Source organism: Leuresthes tenuis, unplaced genomic scaffold (genome assembly GCF_036924035.1).
Source record: "Leuresthes tenuis unplaced genomic scaffold, fLeuTen1.0.hap1 SCAF_7, whole genome shotgun sequence".
NCBI classification, from domain to species: domain Eukaryota; kingdom Metazoa; phylum Chordata; class Actinopteri; order Atheriniformes; family Atherinopsidae; genus Leuresthes; species Leuresthes tenuis.
The window spans coordinates 9,122,441-9,147,542 of NW_027325361.1; the positions used below are offsets into that span (position 1 = coordinate 9,122,441).

At 38.8% G+C, this 25,102-nt stretch overlaps 1 protein-coding gene and 1 non-coding gene across 2 annotated transcripts in view; one reads left to right on the plus strand and one right to left on the minus strand.

The window, feature by feature from the left end:
- hmcn1 (hemicentin 1) overlaps positions 1-25,102 on the plus strand; it is an 85,593-nt gene that overhangs the window by 24,993 nt on the left and 35,498 nt on the right. Inside the window, exons 8-33 of the mRNA XM_072389137.1 lie at positions 76-339; positions 432-576; positions 937-1,058; positions 3,537-3,806; positions 7,096-7,237; positions 8,297-8,424; positions 8,519-8,632; positions 8,826-8,984; positions 10,430-10,621; positions 10,702-10,797; positions 13,297-13,424; positions 13,516-13,660; positions 14,735-14,847; positions 15,942-16,101; positions 16,791-16,956; positions 18,152-18,279; positions 19,167-19,418; positions 19,871-19,966; positions 20,434-20,628; positions 20,740-20,870; positions 21,708-21,855; positions 22,279-22,405; positions 22,496-22,650; positions 22,747-23,025; positions 24,067-24,348; positions 24,913-25,021. Coding sequence (XP_072245238.1) covers positions 76-339; positions 432-576; positions 937-1,058; positions 3,537-3,806; positions 7,096-7,237; positions 8,297-8,424; positions 8,519-8,632; positions 8,826-8,984; positions 10,430-10,621; positions 10,702-10,797; positions 13,297-13,424; positions 13,516-13,660; positions 14,735-14,847; positions 15,942-16,101; positions 16,791-16,956; positions 18,152-18,279; positions 19,167-19,418; positions 19,871-19,966; positions 20,434-20,628; positions 20,740-20,870; positions 21,708-21,855; positions 22,279-22,405; positions 22,496-22,650; positions 22,747-23,025; positions 24,067-24,348; positions 24,913-25,021 — 4,246 coding nt within the window. The remainder of the gene's footprint in view (positions 1-75; positions 340-431; positions 577-936; positions 1,059-3,536; positions 3,807-7,095; positions 7,238-8,296; positions 8,425-8,518; positions 8,633-8,825; positions 8,985-10,429; positions 10,622-10,701; positions 10,798-13,296; positions 13,425-13,515; positions 13,661-14,734; positions 14,848-15,941; positions 16,102-16,790; positions 16,957-18,151; positions 18,280-19,166; positions 19,419-19,870; positions 19,967-20,433; positions 20,629-20,739; positions 20,871-21,707; positions 21,856-22,278; positions 22,406-22,495; positions 22,651-22,746; positions 23,026-24,066; positions 24,349-24,912; positions 25,022-25,102) is intronic.
- Positions 24,615-24,696, minus strand: trnas-aga (transfer RNA serine (anticodon AGA)). The gene has a single exon. It is a non-coding gene; the product is annotated as a tRNA-Ser (tRNA).

Sequence of the window (25,102 nt, forward strand, 5' to 3'; positions counted from 1 at the left end):
GTAGTTTTTTTCACTCATTATGTTGACTTACATCTTTTGAGACAATATACAGAATTTGACATCTTCACTTTCCAGGTATCCCCACACACATCCTTCTAAACACCACTGGACTTTCTCCTCCTGCTCGGCCTGACAGGCTGGAGCTCCTCACAATCACAGGCAAAGTTATCAAAACTTTGCCAATCCGTTATTATCCTGAGCGCCAGCCCTACAGCCTCTGGAACATCACAGAGTTCATCCCACCCAGTGACGCTTTCTTCCTGCGGGTGACAGGATACGACAGGGATGGTTTTTTGTTTCAGAGAGTCTCCAGCGTTTCGTTCTCCAGTATTATACCAAGTGAGTGAGTCTAATGCACAATAAGATACCAGCAATTTGTCATTAATTTGCCATTGAAACTGCCTGAGTGAATGCCAATGTCTTCCTTTTAGGTGCACCTAAAGTGGTGATGCCAGCCACTACTAATGGTTACTACCTCCGGAGAGGAGCTGTCAGATGCCAGGTAGACAGTTTAATACCCTTCACTCTGCGCTTCAGCAGGGATGGGAAACGACTTGGGGTGGACCAACTCTTCAGGTGAGGAAGACTGTGGAGGAGGATCTTTTTGTCTTTATCTGACTTAAGTATTTAGCTAAATGTGGCCATCTTTGTTAATGGCTTGCTTGTACGATTTTTCAATATATAGCACTGCTTATTGCTTCTGAAAGATATCTGTTCAGCTGGTAAAAAGTCAGAATACTAAAACAAAATAGATCAAAAACATGTTAGGCAGTAGAACTACTTCACTGTGTTTGCATCTCGTCATTCCCATATGACTAAATTTGACTGAATTCTTATCAGATCACAGGAAGTATTAGTGCCAGGCCAAATGTATTCAACATCATTCTTTAAAATAGTAAAGATAAAAACCCATTCCTGTGCCTGATTTTATTCCAGTGAGTCTGACAGTGCATCATGGGAAATAGGCCAGGTAACTCTGAAGGATGAGGGCTATTATGAATGCATTGCCATCAGCAGCGCTGGAACAGGACGAGCTCGTACCTTCCTGGATGTGTCAGGTAAGCAGACAACCCAAGACTGCCTGTGTACAGATACAGGCAGTTTTACCAGCAAATTTTCATTGGAAATGACTCTCTGAAGAAGTAATAACACTAAAATCATAGACACAAAATGCAAAGTTCTTAAAAAACATCTTGGTACTAATCTGTTATTTAATTCCACTTAAGGAAGCTGATTTATTTACATATTATGACATGTCGGACAGACCCGCAACACAATGGTATTGACTTTTGTCAGTTCACTGCGGGAATGTAGTTTATGTTAATTAACAGACCATGGTTAGATGCTCACCATCGCTATCTTTAATGAGCCAGGGCCGTTAAACAGGAATGCTCACAGGCTGGAAAGCATTAGACTGTCAGCAAGTGTAATTGGTGTGTGATGGATCTACTGGCAAGTCAGTGAGCAATTTAAAGCACTACTGTATTTAATGTCCTGTATCATGTTTAGAAAATAGCACTTAAATAACGCAATGATATAAAAACACAACATACCGTGGGTGAAATGGTACAGGAAGATGAAGTTTATATCATGCTTGAAAGTTTTACACACACACGCACACACACATCTATATCGGACCAGATGGTTGGAATCCAAATGGCCATTGAAATGGGTAGAGTTTTATATGGTCTGTCGTTTCTTGCTGTTGATCCCATGCAGAGACACCACAGAAAGGCAGAATTAATATGATTTATGGAACATTTGGCCCCAGTTTGCGACAGCATATTGTAATCACTCACAGTGATTATGTCATTGGTCTATGTACGGTATGATATCTGAGCCTGGTTTGTAAAGAAAAGGCTTGTAGAAATTGTGTAATATGATAATATATTGGTTTGTAAATTAGTTCAAGGCTGGGCACAAAGAGAAAACTGTATGGTGATGTCCTGGTTTCTGTTTAAGCAGCAACAATGATTCTGCTCACCACCCTTATAAATGCATGGCTTTTTACAGTCTCATGCAGAATTGAAGTAATAAACTGGATGCATGATGACTGTGATCATTATATTGTCAAACCTTTGAAAAAAGGTAAAACTATAGGGATCATGTCATGATTTATATCTCCAGCCTGACCACTGAGCAAAATAAAAGCTGGCCTGCTCCAGAATTCTCTGCAGTGCATTTATTTTCCAGTCAGAACCTTTTCCATTATGAGACAAGAGAAAGGACACAACAGGAGTCTGAATTCAGTCAGCCTTTTTGTCCTGCCTTTACTTTCCAAAAAAGTTTCTGCTTCGTGGAATTCACCGCACTTTCATCAACATGATGAGTGCCAAGCAGAAACGTAGAAGGTGGAGAGTGGAGAAAAACAGTGTGAAAGGTAGTTGAAAGACACTTTGTGAAACAGAAGAAAGGAAGAGGGAGCCAGGCAGGGATCTGGATAGCATATAAGCGTAACTCATTACTGTAACTCAACAACTTTGTTTTCTATGACAGTTTTTCTTTCTTTCTTTTTTTCAGTTTCCTCTTATGATGTTTTTAAAATTAGGTGAAAATAATCCTCCTCAGATTCAGCCTGTGGGCCAGTTACATTCTTAACAGTATGACAGGTCCCTTCATTTAGACATTTTTACTTGAGATGCGCACACTGACACATTCTAAGCTGCTCAACTGTTGGATCCTTTCCCTCATTTTCCCTTTTTTTTTCCTCAGTGTTTTTCTACTTATCTCTGGTTCAGTACCAAAAAAAGAAATAAACAAAATTTTTAAAAAACTAAAGAATTGACAAAACACCAAAGCCAAAGTGTTTTCAACATGGTGATGAGAGAAAAGTAAGAGATCTACAGTGATGGTAGTATTTCACTCTAACTGTACACTGACAGACAGTCCTCATATGAAGTCGTGAAAGAATGAAATTCACCATCTATTGCATTGGTTTTCCCATGCAGTGAGGATTAAGTAGTTATGCAGTTGACTATGAAATATTTGACAATAATATGGGTAATTTTCAACTTTCATCTTATAATCTTGTTTCAATATAATTTGGGGCAGTGTGCAAATCCAGCCCAAAACAAACACAGAGAACAATTATTCAAATAATTTGAACCTTTTTTATTGAAAACAGTAAAATAACGTGCTGTTAGTGAGAATTTTTTTTTTTACTATAGTTCATTTTAGATTTGATACCAGCATCGTGTTTGACAGCATCATCAAGCTTAGACTTAGGAAAGTCTAAGCTTGGAAAGTCTAAGCTTGGAACCGTTTTCTTTATTAAAAAAAGAACAACAAAACACAAAAAATAAAGAGATGAAAAATTGTAGTACATCTCACAGCTAAATAGGCTGAAGGCTGAGTGTTTAAGAGCTTTTTTAAATGCAGAGTCAGTGCTTGTTCACACTGGTTTTATTTTTAAACAGGGAGAGAGACAGAGAACTTAAGTTAACTCAAAATTTGAAAATTCAGTGCAGATTGTATCATTGAATTCATTGTGTCCACAAGATAGTAACTGCTGCTTCCACTCTCTTCTTACACTGCAGAGCCTCCTCCAGCCATCACAGTCGAGAGTAATGTTACTGTCTCCCCTGGCTCGAGCGCTGTGCTCACCTGTCACGTTGTTAGCACTGTCAACTTCAATCTCACCTGGTTGCGAGGAGGTCAGAATGCCCGCCTGGACCCAAGGGTAAACATCCTGGCCAACCTTTCACTCCAGGTCTCCTCTGTAACACCTGATCATTCAGGCTGGTACGAGTGTGTTGCTACAAATGAAGGAGGTGTGACTGCAGAGCGGATCTATCTCTCGGTGCAAGGTGAGAATTGTGTTTTTTTTATCGTCATGTGCTTGATATCTGGAGCTCGGATGAGACGTTGCACTTGTTTTTTTTATTTTTAAGAGATTGATTTTTATCTATGCCGTGTGGTGTCTGTGCTTGCATGTGTGTATGACTTTGTCTTTGTTACATGTATTTGTTTCTTCTCTGTGATTTACATCTAGGGGGAACAAGGCTTTTAGCAAACACAAATGCCTTCCCAGATATATGATTCTTTCCCAGCTGCCCCATCCCTTCTTTCCTCTCTTGGTCCCTATAATTCATCCAAAGGCTTTATGAGATGTGTGAAAATGATTTATGCTTGACTCTCAGGCAGCACCTAAGAAGGGTTTTCTATCTTCTGACACTTTTTTTGTACAGATGAGAAGATATTGCAGAGCATCAGTCAGCATTTGGCCAGGACGTGTCAATGTATTACAGCTGCTAAAATCCAATATTAGCCAGAATCAATTAAAATGCTATACAGGAGAAAGTAACTTTGTTTTACACATTGACTTTGCTGTACAATCGCCAGTCCCATAAGAAGCTGATTTGAAATCAACATGCTGCTCCCTGAAGCCTAATCTTCTCCTGGTGTGCACCTTCCTCAGGTTTTGTTGGTTTAAAAAAAAAGATGTAGAGTTGTGCGTTTTAGTAAGCTAAGGTTCACAAGTTCCTTGTGATCTTGCTTAGAGCCAACTACCGTCTTTTTAAGGTAAACCTTGTTGAACAAGATTTAAACGCTTTAGGTGATAAGTCATACAGTTAAGTAAAGCAATGCATTTTCATTTACTAGTTTTCTCATTTTAACATCCTCACCTGTGCTTCTTTATTTTTATATATAATTTGTCTTTCTTACTGTAATCTTGTTTAGACCAGATTCTTACAGCATCATTGGATCTAGTTTTTGCCTCCATCTCTCTTTCTTTCTGAAACAGCTGTTAGCAGGGCCTGGGGGTTTCCTAATTACCCCCTGGTCAGTCCCATCCTAGTGATTTAGCCTCGCTTTGAAGTAGGTCAGGTCTGCTTACACCACGAGGACGTAACACAATGGAATTGAGAGCATGACTACACTAAGCTGGCTAAATGTCAAAATTTACATTTCTTTTGATTTAGGCTTTCTTTCTCAACCAATTACTTCTTCTTAAAGACAATATATCATACAATTTATTCGTCATAAAATAGGATTTTGTCGATGTTTCACAAAGCAGTGTATAGTTACAACCACAATATATCTGACCAATTTTCTTGCTCAGTGGGAAAACTGAAATAGAGTGACATATTGAGACGAACAACTGAATCTTGAATGTTTGTTTTCTCTCCTGTGCTTAATAGAAAAAAAGTTTTTGTAGATGATCAATAAAAGAACAGAGATTTAACCCAGTCTTTAAAAGTTATTTTCTTGATTAATGCAAATTATTGCAAAATATAAACATAATTTTCCACATTATACAATGTGAATATAGACTAAGAGAGGGAGGGTAAGAGGTAAAGAGCGAGAGGAGTAAGGTTGAAAGTAATGACAGGAGAAGACTAGCTTTGATTCCCCTACAAGCTGGAGAGGTCAGAGATGCTGGAGATGACTCTTCAGTTGGAACAGGAGGCATGTGAGAGGGAGTGAAGACAGATGAGTCAAGGAGAAAAAAATGTATAGATGGAACAGGTGAAGTGGGGAATGCGTATTAAGACTGCTGCTGAGTCAAGCTTGAAGAATGCATCTTCCCTCTTAGAAACCTCCTTGTATCTGAACTCAGAGGTTTCTCTCCCCCCCTCTGGGCAGGATGACCTTGTGAGAAGCATTGCAAGGATGAGAAAACCTGGTTTAACTGTAAAAACAGTGAAGCTAAGCTTTAAAGTAGCTCTGGCAGTACATTGTTTGACCTTATCCTGGTTGTACAATCTGCACTGCTTAGCCTGAGGTGACACTAACTTTAAGATCCATACGATGGAAAGCTGAGGCATTTAAATTTTTTTTTAAGACAGGGTTGTAATATATCAAGAGTAGTGCCTGTTAATTTATTGGCAGCATCTGGTAAATGCGCTGTATATCTTTCAAAATGTGACGTCTCTCATGATTGAAGTTGGAGCACATGTACATAACGCTTCACATTCCTTCATTCCTTCACACCTACTGTACTTGTGTCTTTTTCTCAACCTTTTTTGGACGTTTCACTGCTGAACTTTGATCACATCAGCACATTCTTTGATTCAACCTGTTGAGACTTTCAGATATTAGGTTATAGATGGTGAAGAAGGAGGAACAACTTTCTTTTCTGTGCCCAAAATAAAAAAAGAAATCCCTTTAATTAGATTACTCACAACCATTTTATATGGATAAAAATTTGAATTTTGTGCTTTTGGAAAAAGTCACTCTTAAAGATAAAGAGTTTATATTTCATGAATCAGTTGAATCCCTAACCCAGCACCCCTTTGTATTTCACCAATAAAGAGGAAACTGTCACAGTCTGCTCTGTAACACTTTATGTCATGTCACAGTTTGTTTAATCATGTTTTGTTCAAGTCATGTTTTTCCCCTGTCACGTTCAGTTCACTCAAGACACCTGGTTAATTGTTTACAGCTGCACCTCATGTCACTGATCACTCCCCTCACAGTATTTAGCTTCCTGGTTTACTTTCAGTCACTGCAGAATCCTCACTATCCCTCCATGCGTTGCACAGATAAGTCTGGTTTTCCTGCCGCATAGCATTGTAAAGATAATCATAGCCATAGTGTTTTTTCATAGCCTTGTTTTGTCATAGTCTTGTTTTGTTGGTCATAGTCCTTTTTTCATGTTAAGTATTTTTGAATCCGGCTCTGCCGCGCCCTCTGTTTTGCCTTGCTCCCTATTTTTGAATAAACATTGTTTTTGTTTTTTTAACTAAAAGAGAACTGTATCTGGGTCCTACCTTCCCACGATCCTGACAGAAACAAGGTTAAAAACATATTGTGAATGCAGTGGTTGTTGCTGTCATCATTCCTCAATAAAAGTTTACATACTTTTCCGTCTTGTAAGTGGAACTTAATTCATCCAGAGTTATGGATGAACCCTTGTGTATTGTTTGGTAATATGCTTTTTCAATACTTTTTTCTCATCTATCTGAAATCTCAGGCCAGCTACACTGTTTTAATACATGACTAACTATAATTTCACATATTATCTTACTTGATGTGTCACTGAATCTTCCACTGACACAATGTAATGTAATCACTGACCTGTCTTTAGTGAACAATTTGATTGTGGCTGGATGAATAATCAGGGGACTTGTTATTTTGCTGCTCTTCCTCCAGCGGTGCCCAGGGTGTCAGTGGAGCCACGGAATCAGACCTTTATGATGGGAGATGATGTACGGATTAGGTGCTCGGCCAGTGGCTATCCTCCTCCCAGTCTGGTTTGGACCCACAATGACATGTTCATTATGTCATCCAGCAGGTGGATTAATTTCCTTTCATCTGAACACTTTTCTATATATTAAGATAACATTTCAGGCATTTGAGAGATTGTTTTATCTTTCAAATTTTTAAGTAAAACACTAATGGCTTCTCTAAATTGATGCTGTTGGGTGCTGTCATGTAACTGGTCATGCTTCAAGTCCCGATGGGCGTCTGATTTATTTCAGAACTTCACATAAAAAACCCCATCTGGAGAAGTTGGAATCAGTTTATCTTTGGAAACTGTTTATCTTTAAGTTGATAGATGTGTTCTCCCCCGATTGAACAAAAGCCATCAAATTCTTGTATGCTCAGTGGTGGTATTTAATCTCCTTGCAATGGAGACTCACTAGCATGAAATAAGACAAATATTTTAAAGTGACATGGTGTAATTTAAAAGTTGTGTTTCTTGCAAGGTAATAATACAGAAACAGGTGTGTACATGTGAGCGAACTCTCCGATTTTCATTACGCTGAATAAACCATCATCCTCCGCTAAAAAGCCTACCATAAAGAGACAGACTGTCCTCAAACTGTCCATTCCATTAGTCACTCATCATATGGTGTTCACTATATAGAGGACTAGTGGCTATAGTGGCTAGGGGTAGCCAGCTACTTATGCATCTCAGACAATACTTGAATGAAGCTGTGCTTCACAATTATGCACCATACATTTAAACAGAGATATATGCATGAGCAATCTGAGGTGCAGCTAGCACTAGCTAGCATTAGCACTCTCTGTGAGCTCCTGGCTGTGTACCATTTGACAGTTTGTGGTGCACTATAGAGTGAATGAAAAGTTTCAATTGAAATTTCAAACCGCACTATAGTGGGAGTTCTATTATATTAATATTTTTTTGCATTATTTACATGGACAGTCGAGATTGAAACACAGACAGTGATTTGTGGCTAAAAACTATTTCAGTCTTCTTGTTAAGTTGGGCCAGTAATTCTTCAAACCTCACTGTCAACATTCCTTCCTATCACCCTCAAATTTGCACTCTTTGATCACACAGAAAGTCCAGAGTAATGCTGAACTGCATATCTTACACCATTTTCAGACACAGGATGACTCCTGATGGAACTCTGGTTATAACAAACATGGAGAGGAAGAATGGAGGAGTGTATGGCTGCTTAGCCAGCAACCAGGCTGGTACCGACACAATGACCTCCATCCTAACCTATCTTGGTGAGTGCCACACAGTCAATAAATAAACATTTAGACTTAGCCTTTGTTGTCTCTGTTATGCTGACCTTTTGTCTATCCTGTGCTTCTCTCCTAGAATCTCCTATTGTGACAGTAACAGTAAGTGAGATTCTCACTGGTATTGGAGAAACCACTGTGATGGCCTGTTCAGCATCTGGAATCCCCCAGCCTGAGATCTGGTGGTACAAAGGTATCAGACCATCAAAACTCATAACACATATTTAGAAAACAAAAACAATTGTTGTTGCGGTAGAACACAAACAATTTAAATCACAAAAGGAAAAGTAATTATATTAAAATATTCTGATGATTTTCATTGTTTGATTATTTACATCAAACATATTTTTTTTTATAACCCCTATTATATTTGCTTTAATCATAAGGTGATGTTCAGCTGCAGTCCTCGTCCGTCTTGGAGGTGGACAGAGTTAGAGGGTCACTTACCATCAAGCAAACCCAGAATGTTGATGCTGGAGATTACACCTGTGTGGCTGTCAATGCTGCTGGCTCCTCGTCAGGGAAGATCTTTCTCAACGTTGGTGGTAAGATTTGAATGTTTAGTTAATGCTATAAAACTACTTCTCTAGTTTCAAGGGTGTTTTACAAAATGAATCAGCACTCCACCCAGGCTGTCTTGAGAATTTAGTCTGCTTCTGTCAGAGCCATAAAATGTGTTTTATGTGACTGATTATTTTTTAACGTTCAGTTTCAATTCAATTAGACGCCTATCTAGTTCATAATACAAAAATTTTTTGTTTTTTTTAGTTGGTGACAAACTTTCTTTAAGTTATTAAGCAGAAGCTCACTCAGAGGTATATCGGGATTGCAGGTCTATGTTATATCCTCTGGTTTTAGACCTCATCACATCCGTGAAATCAGTCATAGATTTCAAACATAGTTCTGGAGCCATACACAGAACTGATGATGGATGGCTTTTAAGCAAAAAGAACTACTTCTAGAACTACTAAGCTTAGGTGCAAGGAGTAAATCTTGGCAACAGTTTGTCTGAAGCCTTCAACCATTAAAACCTTATGCAGCATAAAGGTATATCAGTGCCCATCTACAGAGGGTGCTTCTAGTCTTAACTGGTTTAAACCATGAAGGAATTGTCTTTTTATGGCTCACAACATCAAGTATATCAGTATGTGATGGCTTTGTGGGATGTTATAAAGGCTTGTTTTGTGCGGTTCATGAATTATGCCTCTGCCAGAGCAAGTCTGGCTTTCATCAGAAGGTTACACAGAGGTGTATTCATTATGACAAATGGTTAGCTGTACAAGCTGACACACCCGTGTTTCAAATGTGACACGAATAACAATGCACGTCGAGAAGTCTGGAAATCTTGTGTGAATATTGCATTTGCATATACAGTATATACTGTTTTAAGAAACAGAAGGTAAAGAACAACTTAAACCAAACATGAAACACAACTTGATCGTCTGTACAATGCAATATAGATTTAAAACTATTAACTGACTACAACAAAGAAACCTTTTTTGGTATTACTTGACACATTGATGAGCATAGATTATTAGCGTACTATCTGAACATTCTTTTATGTGCTTACATGTATTACATATATATATGTATACATATATTCATATAAACATCCTAGCATCAACTTCCTAGCTATGTTAGACACCAATCAGTGTCTGTCTCCTTGAAAGGAGATGCCATGGGAATTTAGTATGAAAGTGTGTTCTCAGTAAGAACATTGGTGGATCCATGGGGACATCTGTTTCCAGAATTTTCTTTGACATTTTTCCAAACCATGTTTTTAGGCAGTTGCAAAATATATCAACATACAAAGTATGGTCACCAAATGTGCCACATGTTTTTTAACACAAGGTCATTTAACCTTCCAATTAATTTTGTTCTGTCGTTGGCTCCTAATAAACCTTTGATATATACATCATATGTTACCATGCACAGTTGCTAATAATGTCTCATCTTTATCACTGCTCATCTTCAACCCTGACCACTCTAGCTGCACCTAAATTTACTCGAGAACCATCAGATATGGCGGTGGACATCGGCTCCAATGTCACCCTTACTTGTCATGCCCAAGGATACCCTGAGCCACAGGTCACGTGGAGCAGAAAGGATGGTTCCCCTCTTTTCAAAAGGCCACGCAAACATGGCAGTATATCACAGAGGAGGGGAGATCTACATATAATCAGTAAGTTTATTTGTCAATTATACACATATACATGAAACGCAAAGTGTCTTGGTACACATTTTACTTTGCTTTTCTGTCAGATCTATGGGTAGAGGATGAGGCGGCGTATATCTGTGAGGCCCAAAACCCCTTTGGGAGGGTCCACACTCAGGCCAGCATCACTGTGACTGGACTTGGTAAGAGGAGCTCATGAAATATCTGTTTTTCTCAATGAATCTATTGTTTGTTCGTTATTTTATTTTTTTTAATCCCAAAGAACAAATAGTGCCTTTAAGAAAAATCCAGAACTTTTCATTCTGGGCCCATTCTCTCTTCTATTTAGTATTGATAGGCACAAAACTCTTTCCAATAAAGTAAAGTTTCTTCTTTTGACTGACTTGCAATCGTCATCTCAGTAAACTGTGCAAACTTGAAAGCTTCGGTGTAAGGACAGAAGTATTTGCAACTAAGTGTGACATAATTAACCACATCTTCAACATGCAAAAGCTCCGCTGAGTTTGTTTACAGTCTTTTTTTACACTGCTCAAAAAAACAGTAGTGTGATAAAAAAAGTGTTTGATTGGCTTTCAATTGCAGGTCAAATGACAACATCTGCAACAGTCAGATGTGTAAATTGACTCTCACTTTGTTTGGTATATGTCGGAGCAGAGCACCCAGCTGTACACATTAATTTTCAAGGAGGGTGCTGCATTTGCGATTACAAGAAGTGGCAGCTCACATTTTCTTTACAAAAGCACAAAATTACTGACCATAACATCTCACATTGAGGCTCTGAAAGTGACAACAACTCATAGAAATAAAAAAGGAGAGGGGGATCAATTTTACCCATCTGCAAGACAGCTGCAACAACAGCTGATGGGAAAGGAGTTCATCGCCTTCTTTTAGCGGATTTATCCACACTTTGAATACAATATTTTTGGTGTAAAAAGGTAGGACATGTCAGACGTTTGGCTCAACATTTTGCTGCCACAGCTCAGAAAACCAGTTTGATTTAGAAAGCAACTTATTCCTGCCCTGCAGTATAGCACCATTCTTCTGACTGTCCTGATAAAAATGAGAGCCTGTCAGATGCTAATAGAAGCACTTTTAATTTGGAGGGAACAATAGCCCTGTGGTGTAGCAGGTGTGAAAGTCATCAACTGGCTCTAGATGTTCAGAATCCAGCAGCCAGACTTTTAACAAAAACCAAGAAAAGGTGGCACATCACTTATGCACTCCATATGTTTTAGAATCGATTTTAAGATCTTACCACTGGCTTTTGATGCCCTTTGTAGGCTTTAATCTTCTTATTTGTCTGACTCTTTAGTGAAATGTCCCTGCATGTAAAATGAGTTCTTTGGGCAGAGGACCTTTACTTAAACCATTTGCAACCAAAGCCTCTTTCCTTATTTTACTTGATTTTTCTGATTTGTTTTTTTTATTGACTGATTGGTAAACTGCCCTACAATTATTGTTTTTATAATATTATAAAGTTATCAGTCATGGCATCCCTGCTGAATCTGAGTCTGATTTCAAAGGTTTTTTTGCACCCAAAGAAAAACTAAGGGAAACTACGGATTAAAAAATATCCCCAAATTTCCTGGTGGATTAGGATTTAATAATGACTTTTCTTACCTAAAAAACAGTTTACATACAACAAGATTTAGAATTTTGACAGCCAAGCATTCTGTCTCTCTTAAAATGTCTTTTCATTTCAAGGTCGAAACCCCTTTTATCCCAGTAGTAAATGATTACTTTTATCACATTTTTCTGATAAAGTTGTCTTCTTTTCATGCTCAGTGCATTTTTTGGAATAAGATGCAAGGCTTTCGAGTACCTACATCTTTGTGCATGTGTGTTTCTGTTTCAGTCTTTACATGTGAGTGTGACTTCATTAGCATGCTTCTGTGGCTGTGTGGGAACACATGTGTCTTGTTAACCACCATTTCAGTGTCACCTCTTCTCTGCAGTGTTAACACACTCATTTCTTAAATGTGGGCCAAAGGTTAGAAAGTACAGACCCACCCAGATGACATGTTACCCCACCATCCCTTTTCCCTCCTGGCAACGTTCCTTCAGAGGATACACACACCCAGTGCAGAAGCACATGTACAGTAGTTTTATTTGGACAGTAATGGGAGTGAATCCACTGCTTGTGGATATTGTGTGTGTCAGAGACTGTGTTCTCAGGCCAGTCAGGGTGGTTGTCAAATTCCGCTCAACAACATCCTGTTATCTGTCACATCTCCCAAAGATGACATCACCATTGTCTCTATGAACAATTCAGACAATTTAAATGCTATGTACCATTTTTTTTGTGTGCGTGTATTTTTGTATGGAGTGGGTATAAATATGTGAAAGAAGAAGGGAGTGTGTTGACAGTTTTAGCAGCTGAGTAAATGGATATTTAGTTTAGTTTTGACAGTGTGTTTGTAGCAACTACATTACACAATAAGACGCACTCGAAAGTGCTGCCTTTGAAATTGGCAGTGGTGAAAACATTTTAACATAGTCTGTTATTTTGTCTAAGAAGATTTAAGGTAGATTAGGTATTTACTTTGTTTTTCGTCTCCTTACAGTTTCCAAGACATTCAGATTTCCCATCTGGTGATGTGAATGAACTTAGTCTATAGTTGAATAATGTCTTGTTCTCTCAGATTCTTTGGTCGTTTACATAAACTTTGAATAATCCACAGTTTCACCAGTCATTGCAATGAATCCAGCTGTGCTCAGTGTAATCGAGGACCAGCAGCTAACTCTTCCCTGTCTGCTGCTGGCTGGAAATCCACTGCCTAAGAGGCAATGGCTACACAACTATGGCCTGGTGAGAACACAGAGGAGAAATCCATTGTTTCTATCTGTTGCATATGATAAACTTAGGATCTATTTAAACCTCTTCGAACCACAATCCCTAGGTGACCTCAGACCCATATATAACGGTGAGGAAGGATGGCAGTCTACATATAGAGAGAGTTCGGCTTGAAGATGTGGGTGATTACACCTGTTTGGCTGAGAATGTTGTTGGGGCCACCAACCAAACAACCACCGTCAATGTCTATGGTATTGTAACCAGCACATAGACATGCATGTGTTGACATATACATATAGAACAAGAACTGGGGAAAATTTAACATTTGTACTCACTCTACAGGATCTTAAGGCAAATGTGTCAGGCATGTTAATGCAAGACATATTCTAATATGCGTATCTTTCTCAAGATATTTTTAATTTCCGCCATATATTTAGTACAAAACAAACAAACACTATGAGGATCAGGACAAGACGAGAATCAGTGACTTTATTTTAATTTAAATCGTGTTTTTTCTCAAAGATCTTCTTGCATCATAACAAAACAAAAATAGGACAGTAAATGGAAGCGTAAAATAAGTGGAATATATGTGTTGAATACAGTAAGTTCAACTGGATACACACTTTCTCCAGGTGGAGTCCAGTCACACCACATATAGGTGGTGGCACTGTAGACAGTCATAGGCGCCGATTAGGGGATTTCCGAGCACCCACGTGTGCCAGGCAGCCTGAGATCTTCATTGATTTGCTAATTAGCACTCAGCCACATTTTAACGCATTGCGTTATGTCAGGTAAACCGCCAAAAAGGCCGGACATTAACTTGCTGTTAAACTAGCATAGTGGTTGATTTAGCCAACAAAATGGACAAATTCGTCACAAAAATATCCTCCGACCCGACACCGCCTTCCAGTGAGAACTCTACCGTGTCAACGACTGAGAACAGTAGCAGTGTAGATGTTTGGCAGAAAAAAGGTCGGACTTTTCAAGCTAGCTGGGAAGGTAAATGCCAGTGGATAGACTACGATGCTGCAAAAAACAGTCTTATGTGAGGTTTGCACTGTTTTTCCTTTATCTTCATCGAAGCCTTTTGCGTTAGGTTACATTAACATTAACTTGTGTAGACTGTGTGTTTGTTAAAGAAAACATGTGCGCGCGAGTGTCAAAATAGCAACGAGTCATGCAAGCACATGAGCCCCGACCAGCAAAAACATGAATCGGCGCCCCTGGATATAGTCTAGATGATCCATCCAGTATATTCTGTAAATACTTTCTAGAGACACAAAAACACACTGAACATATTATATATTTTGTCCTCGTGTCCACAGGGCTTCCTACTATTCAGCATGGCCCTCAAGTATTTAGCACGACTGAAGGAACACCCATATCTCTGCCTTGCCTTGCTAGTGGAATACCAAGCCCTGACATCACCTGGACCAAGGTCTGTAGGAGCATTGTCTTTGTTTATTAAAACTAATGAAAAGGAAATTACTTTTACTGTGGTGCAATCAAAGAATGTGTGTTTGCTTTAATGCCCCAAGAAAGAAATACAGAGAAATGACACAAATCAATGCGTTTTGGCAGGTTTTGACATAATTTTCCCCGATGAGACTTCAAAACATGCTATATTAGGAAAGCTCTCTGATCAAAAGCAGTCACAGCATTAAAATTCCTCTTATTTCTGACATCGTGATACACAAAGTGATGCTATTTATACAGTTCTTATTTTTCTGTTCCATGTATACATTTTAACGGAATGTTGTAATGTAACTCAGTAGCTTTTGAGTTGGTTTTGAGCTCTGTTTTAGAGAATTCATTTGAGTATTCATCATTATGAGCTACAGCGTAACAGGTTCCTTTGCTGTTTTGTATCAAAGGTAAGGACTGGTATGTCCTTTCAGCACAGCGCTCACTCCATTCAGGGGCTCTCACAACACAATAACACAATAATAATGCCCACATGTCTTCCTGAGAATACTTGTGTAGCTGAAGTGCTGCATCATCAAAAAAGCTCTACCTGTTTCTATCTGTTATATGCACTGTGCTCACTTTTTAAATGTGGACTTCTGTATGTTAATGCAAACTATAGTCCATTGTACATTTGTGGGCAGTTCCTCCCTCTTCAGTTTTCTACACAACTTTCTTGGAGTTGTAAAAGCTTTGCTGTTAAAGTGAACAGGGCAACAGGGATATATGAAACAAGACCCTGCTAAATTCTGCACTAGCTCTGCAGATGTGATTCTCTCTTTTTCTCTCTGATTCTTTTGCTGTTCTCTTTAACATCAGTCAAGTCAGATTAGTCACATCAGAGCCAAAAAGACAGGCCAGCTATGACACAATCCTGCATTAACTTACCATTTGGTTTGTGTTTTGGTTGTTTGATTGAAAAATATTAATGTTTCATTCACATCATTTTTATTTAACAGCGTGCATGAAAATCAGACTATAATTTAAGCCCTCCCGGGCATCATGTCAAGTGTTAATAAAGCTGACTAAGTGAAATAAACTATGGCCACTACCCTTTCCCTGGTGTAGGGTGGGGAGCTGCTGAACTTGGGTGGTCCATCCTTCTCTTTGAATTCTGATGGCAGCCTTCTCATCACTTCTCCTTCTGGAAACGAGACTGGAGAGTTTGTCTGCACAGCTACCAATGCTGCTGGCTATGCATCCAGAAAGGTTCAGCTCACAGTATATGGTAACCTCTCATCAGTTACGTACTGAATGAAATCTTTAGAAAAATAAAAGGGCGAAATGTTGAATGTCACTTCAGTAAGTTATCACTGAAACTGAGAATTCAGTTAAACAAGTTTTAAAATATGTTCTAAAGTAGCATGTGTTTTTCAGCACATGCTGTAAATGACTAAGACTTGCAGTTTTTTGTTCACTTTAAATGTAATAAAAATATTTTGTTCATTGTTTTTGATTACTTTTACTGTCAAATTATTCTGCTTGATAATCTTTGCATCCCTTGCTATAACAGCTGGCTTTTTTGTCTGTAATGGACAACATGTGTTATGTGATGGAACGTGTTCATTCAAGATTTAAAATACAATTTATTTGTTATTACACAACACAAGCTTACGTAACCAAATGAAAGATTTAGTTTTGCTTTCATTGCAGACATAGTCTCTAATCTAGGTCTGTTTTTACACAGTTGAAATCACCAGCTACAATAAAATGCCATCTGCTTGTGTTGTCATGTAATAATTTATGACTTCATACAATTCCTTTTGTGCATTTTTTTTTTTTTAAACTTGCGTCTTTGAGGTTGCAAACAGCAGATCTGCATCATAAAACAACGTGATGAAGATCACAGATGTAAACATATCCCAAAATGAATTACTTGGAATCAAATTAAATCTGTGTCTCTGTTTGCATGTCCAGTACGACCTCGGCCCAGTGCTGGTGGTGCTGGAGGCTCAACAGAACCAGTGAAAATGTCAGTGATTGAAGGGGAGGATACTGTTTTGCCATGTGATGTCCACAGTGTCCCACCTCCCACCATTAGCTGGGCCAAAGAGAAGCATCTCATCTCCCCTTTCTCTCCCAGGTAAAACACAATTAATACTGAACACATGCACAGAGCTGAGCTTGGTCTTGTACACTGTGTATATTCATTTAATTTTCTTCTTTTTTTCGTGTTTCTGAGAATAGTACAAAAACTACAGGTAAAGCCGTGTTAAAAACCCATGATTCTATATCGTGGAATAACTGCATGGGCTCAGTAATGCCTCTGAAAATAGAGATCACAGGTTATCTGCATCCACAAATAAAAGATGAAGCTTATCCATACAAAGAAAAAATTAAATAAAAACAAAGACCTTGTTTATTTCAGCAAGACAATGCCAAACCACACTGTGCATGTTATACACAGCACGGCTTTTTTAAAAAGCCAGGGGCTGAATGAGGCTGCCCGCAGTTCAGACTTGTCACTCTGAAAATATTTGCTGCATAATGAAACAAAAGAATATGAGAGAGGATACCTCAAACTGTCAAGCTGAGCAGCTGAAGTCTTATGTCGGAAAATAATGGGATAATGTCTTTTCGTGTTTAGAGTCGTATGAAAAGACTATTAAACTAAAAAAAAAACGATTAGACAAAAAAAAGGCCTCAAGTTGTTTTGATGGCAGAACCCAGTTAAGATCAAAGAAAACCAAAGTTGCCAGTTAATTTTGTGTATTTAATTAAGTGGATATTTGAATATTTTAGCACACCTGCCGGTTCAAAGCAGCAACATTTTTTGATCAAGCAAGTTATAAAACTTGTTATTATGGGCAAAAGAAGAAAAAAAAACCTTGATTGTCTTCCAGCTTAATTTCCTGGCAGAACATTTTTACGAAGCAGTCTTTATTCCAGTTATGGAGCTAGCCCTTCTAACAATTAGTTTTGTCATTTAAACAGACTAAAAGACCTCTGTGTCTGTCATTCTTTCATGACCTCAGGGGATAGTCTGTGGTTTTCTGAGATGACTGAGATCATGCTTCACTCTGTGATCTGTTGTATTTACTGTGTGACTGCCACAGTAACTGTAATTATGGTTGATGGTGAATTGGTAAGAATTACTGCAGCATATGTTTACGGTAATAACCAAATCAGTCAATGAGAGGAAATGATTAGTGGGTGAGTGTGCTTTTCTCTATTTGGCAGTATGGCAGGCATAATTGTTACCCAGGCTTCCACATTAAAGTTCAGTTGCTGTCTGATTTTGTGTTTGTACAATAAGTATGTGTATTTGTCCATCCCAGGCATACCCAGCTTCCCTCTGGATCTATGAAGATCTTAGAGACCAGAGTTTCAGACAGTGGGCTTTACGTTTGTGTTGCCTCTAATATTGCTGGTAACATGACTTTATTGACTGAGCTGAGTGTTTTGGGTAAGTTTAAAAGACCTTAATAAAGAGTAAACAATGATATCATAATATATTGTTTTTAAATTTCTATTTTTAAATCTACTGTATACTGTATTTTCCGCACCATAAGGAGCACCTAAAAGCCTTAAATTTTCACAAAAAACGGCTGTGCACCATATAATCCGGTGCGCTTTATGTGTGCACCGGATTCCAAAATCTGTCACGCATACCGCCATTTTGAATTTACCGCGGGGAGCGACGAGTTCACTTTTGCCGCGCCTCTTTGCTCTCCTACATTGGAAATGAATGGCAACTGGCCACTTCCGTCGCTCGCTTTGCGTTCGGTGTGAATCCAGCACCAGGCAGATCACAGCCATTCACTCTGAATGGGGCGAAGATTGTATGGAGCTCGTACTTAGCGATTTAATCGTGCCATCATTAATGCTTTTGCCCATAATGTCCCAGTGAGTTCTTCAGTCTGAGATGGGTGATGCAGACTGATGTGTTGTTTATAAGTTTATAAGTATAAAAACGACGTTGTCCTTGACTGTGGAACTATTTTACGCTGACACAGGGACGTAATACATACACTACGTGTGCTGGCAGCGATAAACCAATCAGAGAACATTAGGTAATACGTACGCCTTATAATCAGGTGCTCCTTATGTATGGGTTAAGTACAGAAATGGACCCCATAATTGAGGGTGCGTTTTATAATCAGGTGAGCCTTATAGTGCAGAAAATACGGTACATGTAATACTTTTAGATGTTACCAGAAGATCACATGATGTGAAATGCACAGATTTTGATCAAATTGGGTGGCTGAATATGCCGTTTGTGGTATTCATTTAATGTTTTTTTTTTTTTAAAACTAATTCTACTTCTGGAAAATGTTGTCATCCCTCCTGCAGTACCTCCTAGAATTCAGCCTGGTCCCAAAGTAATGAAGATACAGGTGGGTCACCCAGTGGAGCTACCCTGTGTGGTGAGAGGAATCCCAAAGCCAACACTCACCTGGACTAAGGAAGGGAAAAGTTATCCGGTGTCACCTGACGGCAGCCTGGCACTGAGGACTGTGGGACTGGATGATGAGGGAACGTACACTTGCACAGCCACCAACTCTGCAGGCAGAGACGAGGCTCAAGTTAATCTTCAAGTCCAAGGTTGGCTTCAGATGTGTACAGAGTTCATTACATCTGTGTGTAAATATGTTATGAGTTATGTATATCTGTTTATTTAGTTTTTTAACCTGTGACACCAGATATACATAAACACAAACATGGGGAAAGAGAGCAAAGTAAAGGCCCAGACAGCCAGGAATTGAATCATTACACTACTGAGTGTGTTGTTATCTATGTGATAGGGACCCTAACAACTCATCAAGTCTCTAGGTGTCAGTAGTGAATGTCAGTGTCAAACATCTTACAAATGTTAAGATAAGACTGTTCTGTACTTTCAGTTTAAATTACAACCGATACAATGCTGTGCAATTTTTAAAAGAGGTCTTTTTCTAAATTTCTTGCATATGCTTCATTGTATTTCAAAGTATGTATTTGAAGTCTGCTTTTGTCCTTGATTCCATCTGTTTGCATGTTTTTTTTTCCTTTTTATTCAGTGCCCCCTGTCGTTGAAGTTCTGGAGCCCCCCTTCAACAGCCCTCTGCAGGAGAGAGTTGCAAACCAGCGCATCGCCTTCCCCTGCCCTGCAAAAGGTGCTGGACTTTCTTCTCCTGCTTTTCGATGTCGCTAAAGAAATCATTGATCCTGCCATAATTTTGGAACTTACATTTGTTTGAAACAAACATCTAGTTAGACAAAGTGCTGCATTAATGTTTTGCATTAAGCAATCAAGTGCAATTCAGCTTTTCCTGGTTACTTACTTCTTAAAAGAATTGTTTGGCTTTCCTTCAGTTGTATCTTTTGGCCTAATTTAAAAGATGTTAGATTTTACTTAAAAATATTTTTAAGTAAGTTGGTTGAGATACGAGGTCAAGTTGGGAGTTTCACCACGAAGAAAGATACAACTGTTGCATATTTTAGAAATAGATTGCCTCTCTATCAGCTATAAAAATAGAAAAAAATAAATTAAATATATAAATAAATATAAATCATACTGAAGATGAGAATTAATTGTAAGTTACTGAATAGATTATGCTTCCTGTCCTCATCTTTCTTTCAGGTCTTCCTAAGCCAGTGATTCGTTGGTTGCGTAACGGCCAGGAACTGACGGGTAGTGAGCCTGGTGTGTCCATCCTTGAGGACGGTACACTGCTGATTCTTGCCTCTGTTTCACCTCTGGATAACGGGGAGTATGTTTGTACTGCTGCCAATGATGCTGGATCCACTGAGAGAAAGTACCAACTCAAAGTCAATGGTGATTGATCTGTTTATTAACTCTTTTGCTGACAAACCAGTGCCTCTCTGGTACAGTATTACTTTCTCACACATCTTTATCATATCATGATCACCTGTGATGCCTCCACAGTACCTCCAGATTTCCATGACAGTGACATGTCAGGCAACCTGTCAGTGGTCCTGAGCCAGCCCGTCAGCTTGGTGTGTGACGTCACAGGAAGTCCAACCCCTGTCATCACCTGGTACAAAGATGGGTCTCCTGTACGTGTAATGTCACTGAACTGAAAAAGCTGCTAATACAGTTTCTGTTTCATTTTTGTGTTTGTATAAAATGTTAAAATGCTGTTTTTCTTAAAAGTTAATACAAAATGAAATACTCATTCTGAGTCAGTAAGTAACTCAGCCCAATTATTTACATAACTTACACTCAACCTCTAGTGAGTCCTACAAAAGGATCGGATCACACTGTTTTTACATGTTTAAAAGAAAAGAGAAATTACAATGCCCTCTCCTTCCATTTGTTAATGAAAGCCCTCGTGAAAACCAAACAAGCTCTGATTGCAGGGTGTGCCATCCAAGAAAGCAGACTTTAATGTTTATCCATTATGTATAAATGCGTGCAGTCAAGACCAGCCTTGGTTCCAGCACCCAACAAGCTTGAATGACAGCATGAAAATGATTAACTGATGCAAGAGGAGGGCGTTAGCGCTCACTTTGCTGTAACATCCTCTTTAGTTGGCTGCCTTTTGCTGATTTGGCTGCTGCATTAATTTTTCCTGCCAGACTCTGATGGGAAAATCAGAGCATGTACCTTAATCTCCTAATGATGGATAATCTAATTTGAGATGATTGGCTATCTGAATGTTTTTGGCTCTGCGATACAATAGAATGCTTGTCACGTTTTTTTATACATTTCACATGTTCTGAATAAATCTTTGTGTGGACTATTGCTATGTTTCTAAGTCTTGCAGCTTTTTTTGGTTGAGATACTAATATCTTGATGTCTTACAATCTGTCCAATAATTACTGTCCGGCAGCATTTTCTTAACTTTCAGTTATGGTGTTGTGTTTGATTAAAGTATTTGTATTGATTAACAGGTAGCTGCCAGTAACAGCATCCAGATTCTTGATATGGGAAAAACCCTGAGACTACTGAAGGCAGAAACCACGGACGCAGGCAGCTACAGCTGTAAAGCCATCAACATTGCAGGCAGCACAGAGAAATACTTTTTCTTGGATGTAGTTGGTGAGTAAAGACAGTGTGCAGTTATCTCATTTCAAACAGGTTATAGCTTTATACTCTGCTCCAAAATATGTAAATAAGTAGATTTTAAAAATCTGCTGCGAAAGATCTGAAACACACCAAAAGACAGAAGACATAAGAGATCATATCTACAACTTGTGGATGGCACGGTGAACTGTGTTCACAGACAATTAGTAGATTAGTAGTTTATTTTCTCTTAATAGTTAACTAATTAATTTAATTCGTAGTTTATTTTCTCAGATGGCTAAACCTTAGTCCATTTATACTTCCGAGGGACTCTGCTTTTCTAAGGCGCTCTTTTTATATCAGGTCATTTTACTGACCTGTTTCTTATTAGCATAACTAGTTGCAGCTTCTTAGATGTATGACATTTGATGTATGACAAAGCAAATGTCTTTCCCCCAGTCCCACCAACAATTCTAGGTTCAGGCTCTCCTCAAGATGTTTCAGCGATTCTCAAACAAGAGGTCACCTTAGAGTGCAAAGTGCAAGGATCACCCTTTCCCACAATCCACTGGTACAAGGACAGAAAGTAAGTGTTTTCATATATTAAGACATTAAATAAAAACTAAACATTCTTCGTTCAATAATTCCAATCCGTCTCACTCTTATTTCTTTCCAGGCTTGTGTTTCTTGGTGACCACAATCTAGAGGTCACTAACAGGGGTCAGGTTTTGAGGATAAAAAGTGCTCGTCTGGGCGACCAGGCCCGCTACCAGTGTAGTGTCATGAATGCAGCTGGAAAACAGTTCAAGGACTTCAACCTTAGTGTCTATGGTGAGTGAGTATTTGGGCACAAGATAAGCAGTTAAGGTAATATGTGCAAAGCCTACTCTTAACTGCCTGCTCTTTTTATTTGCGATGTTGTTTCAGTTCCCCCTTCCATCAAAGGAGGAAACCTAACCACAGAGGTGACAGCACTGCTGGACACGATGGTAACACTGGAGTGTGAGGCACGTGGGGTGCCACTCCCCACCATCACCTGGTACCAAAAAGGAGAGGCCATCCTGTCAAGTCGAAAGGCTCAGTATGTAGAGCGAGGCCACTACCTAAAGATCCCTCGGGCGCAGGCTTCTGATGCTGGGCAGTACACCTGCAAGGTGACCAGTGTGGCTGGGAGCGCTGAGAAGAGCTATGAGCTGGACGTCTATCGTAAGTCTGATACCTAACATTTGTTAAACAGATGAAATGTGCCATGTGTCAGCTTTTATTTATTTATTTATTTTTTATTCTTTGCACAAAAAAGTCTAAAAATCAGTATTATGTATAGTATATTATGAGCGCATCATTGCAAAGATACGCAGCAGCACAGTTTAGTGTTTCAGACCACAGCTGTCAATATATCAGATTTTAGTTAGATTATTATTTCTTCTTTATTTTGTTAATTGAATTACATTTAAAACGGGAAATAAAGAAGTGAATCAGTTGTAAAAAGAAGCCTTATTTGCAATTGATTGATTTTCTTAGCTCAGATTAAATTCCAATATTATAATTATGTGAATAAATAAATAATATTAAATAAGTAAAATAAACAAAGCCTCAGAATGAAGATCTGAAGGTCCCTGGTTCAATCCCGGGTTTCAGCAGAGACCAGGTTCATTATGGATCTTTGTCAACTGGGGAAAACAAATAAGTGTCTGCCAAATGCATAAATGACAGAGAACTTGTACATGAAAATAAGAAAGCATTACAAAACTGTATGAAACGGTACTATTAATGCAAGTGGTTAATAATACATTAACATGTACACCTGAATTGGGTTACCTAAAACTTTAAGAAACCTACCTTACTATTGTGGTTGTGAAAATCTATAATAAAGGATTATTTATTTTAATATAAGACTCTCACTGTCCTTGTGGCCTTTCTGTTGTCCGTTATTAAGCTCTGAAGCTTATTATTATTTGAAATGGAGCTTTAGGGAATGTGGGTTTACTTAGGAAGCATAAGGACTTTTGCAGCAGTTAAGAATGAGTTTAAGCAGCTGTGAATATTTGGCAGACAATATGATAAAAACATTTTTGGAAAGAATTAAATGGAACCAGAGTTGGTTCCATTAATGCATAAAGCAATTTTATATGATGTTTACTGATGAAAGCCTTGAGCATTAGAAATAAATAAGATAACTATCAAACAGAGAAGTCCACAGAGATTTTACAGGTACATTTTTTCTTTCTTCCCATGAATTTCCCACAGTGCCTCCTACCATTGCAGGGGGGGATAAAGGGCCCACTGAGAGGAAAGTGGTCCTTGCTAAACCTCTAATCCTGGAGTGTGAGGCGGCAGGGCATCCTCCACCTTCACTCACCTGGCTGAAAGACGGAGTCCCTGTGCGGGATGGGGAAAGTGTCCGTGTGCTCAACCAGGGGAGGAAAATAGAAATCCTATCAGCCACCATCTCAGACTCAGGAAACTACATTTGTGTGGCCACAAGCATCGCAGGGGAGAAAGAGGTCAAATATGATGTCAAAGTTTTAGGTAAGGAGGCAAAAAATACTGTATTGATTTGGCATAAGGAGATACAGCACAAAAAAACCTTCTAAAGCAGATAAACACAGCTATGTTTCATTGTTTTGTTTTTAGCGAACATTAGACAAACCTTTATGTTTTCAAGGTGTACGCAGTCTGCTTTTATTAATTATTGTACAGCTGGTTGTATGAATGGCATAGCATTACTTAAAATAACTGCAGGACATGTTGTTTAGTTTGGTCTTTAACTGCTTGACAGCTGAAAAGAGATATGCCGTTGTCGGCAGGATTCGAACCTGCGCGGGGAGACCCCAATGGATTTCTAATCCATCGCCTTAACCACTCGGCCACGACAACTCACACTTAACATATGTTCTCCATGCTACGCCGATTCTGCCATCTGTGCATTCCACATGGGAAACCAACACCTGCTGCTTTACTGTGGCAGTGCATATCTGACTTTAATCCAGAACTGAACCCAGACGATATTCTCTTACCTCTTTATCATTTTTATCTAATCTTATGGGTTGTAGAAACACTTCCAAATGTCACTTAGATTTTTTTCACTCCTAGTTCCCCCTTTCATTGATGGAACTGAAGATGTAACAGACAGCACCGTTATAATCAACAACCCCTTGGAGCTGGAGTGTCACGCCACTGGAACGCCTGCACCTGTCATCATGTAACACACCCGTCTCGTGCAAAATCATAAATAAACATGTGAGTGCACACAAAGTCAGTGTAAAAACTAAACTCTCTCCAG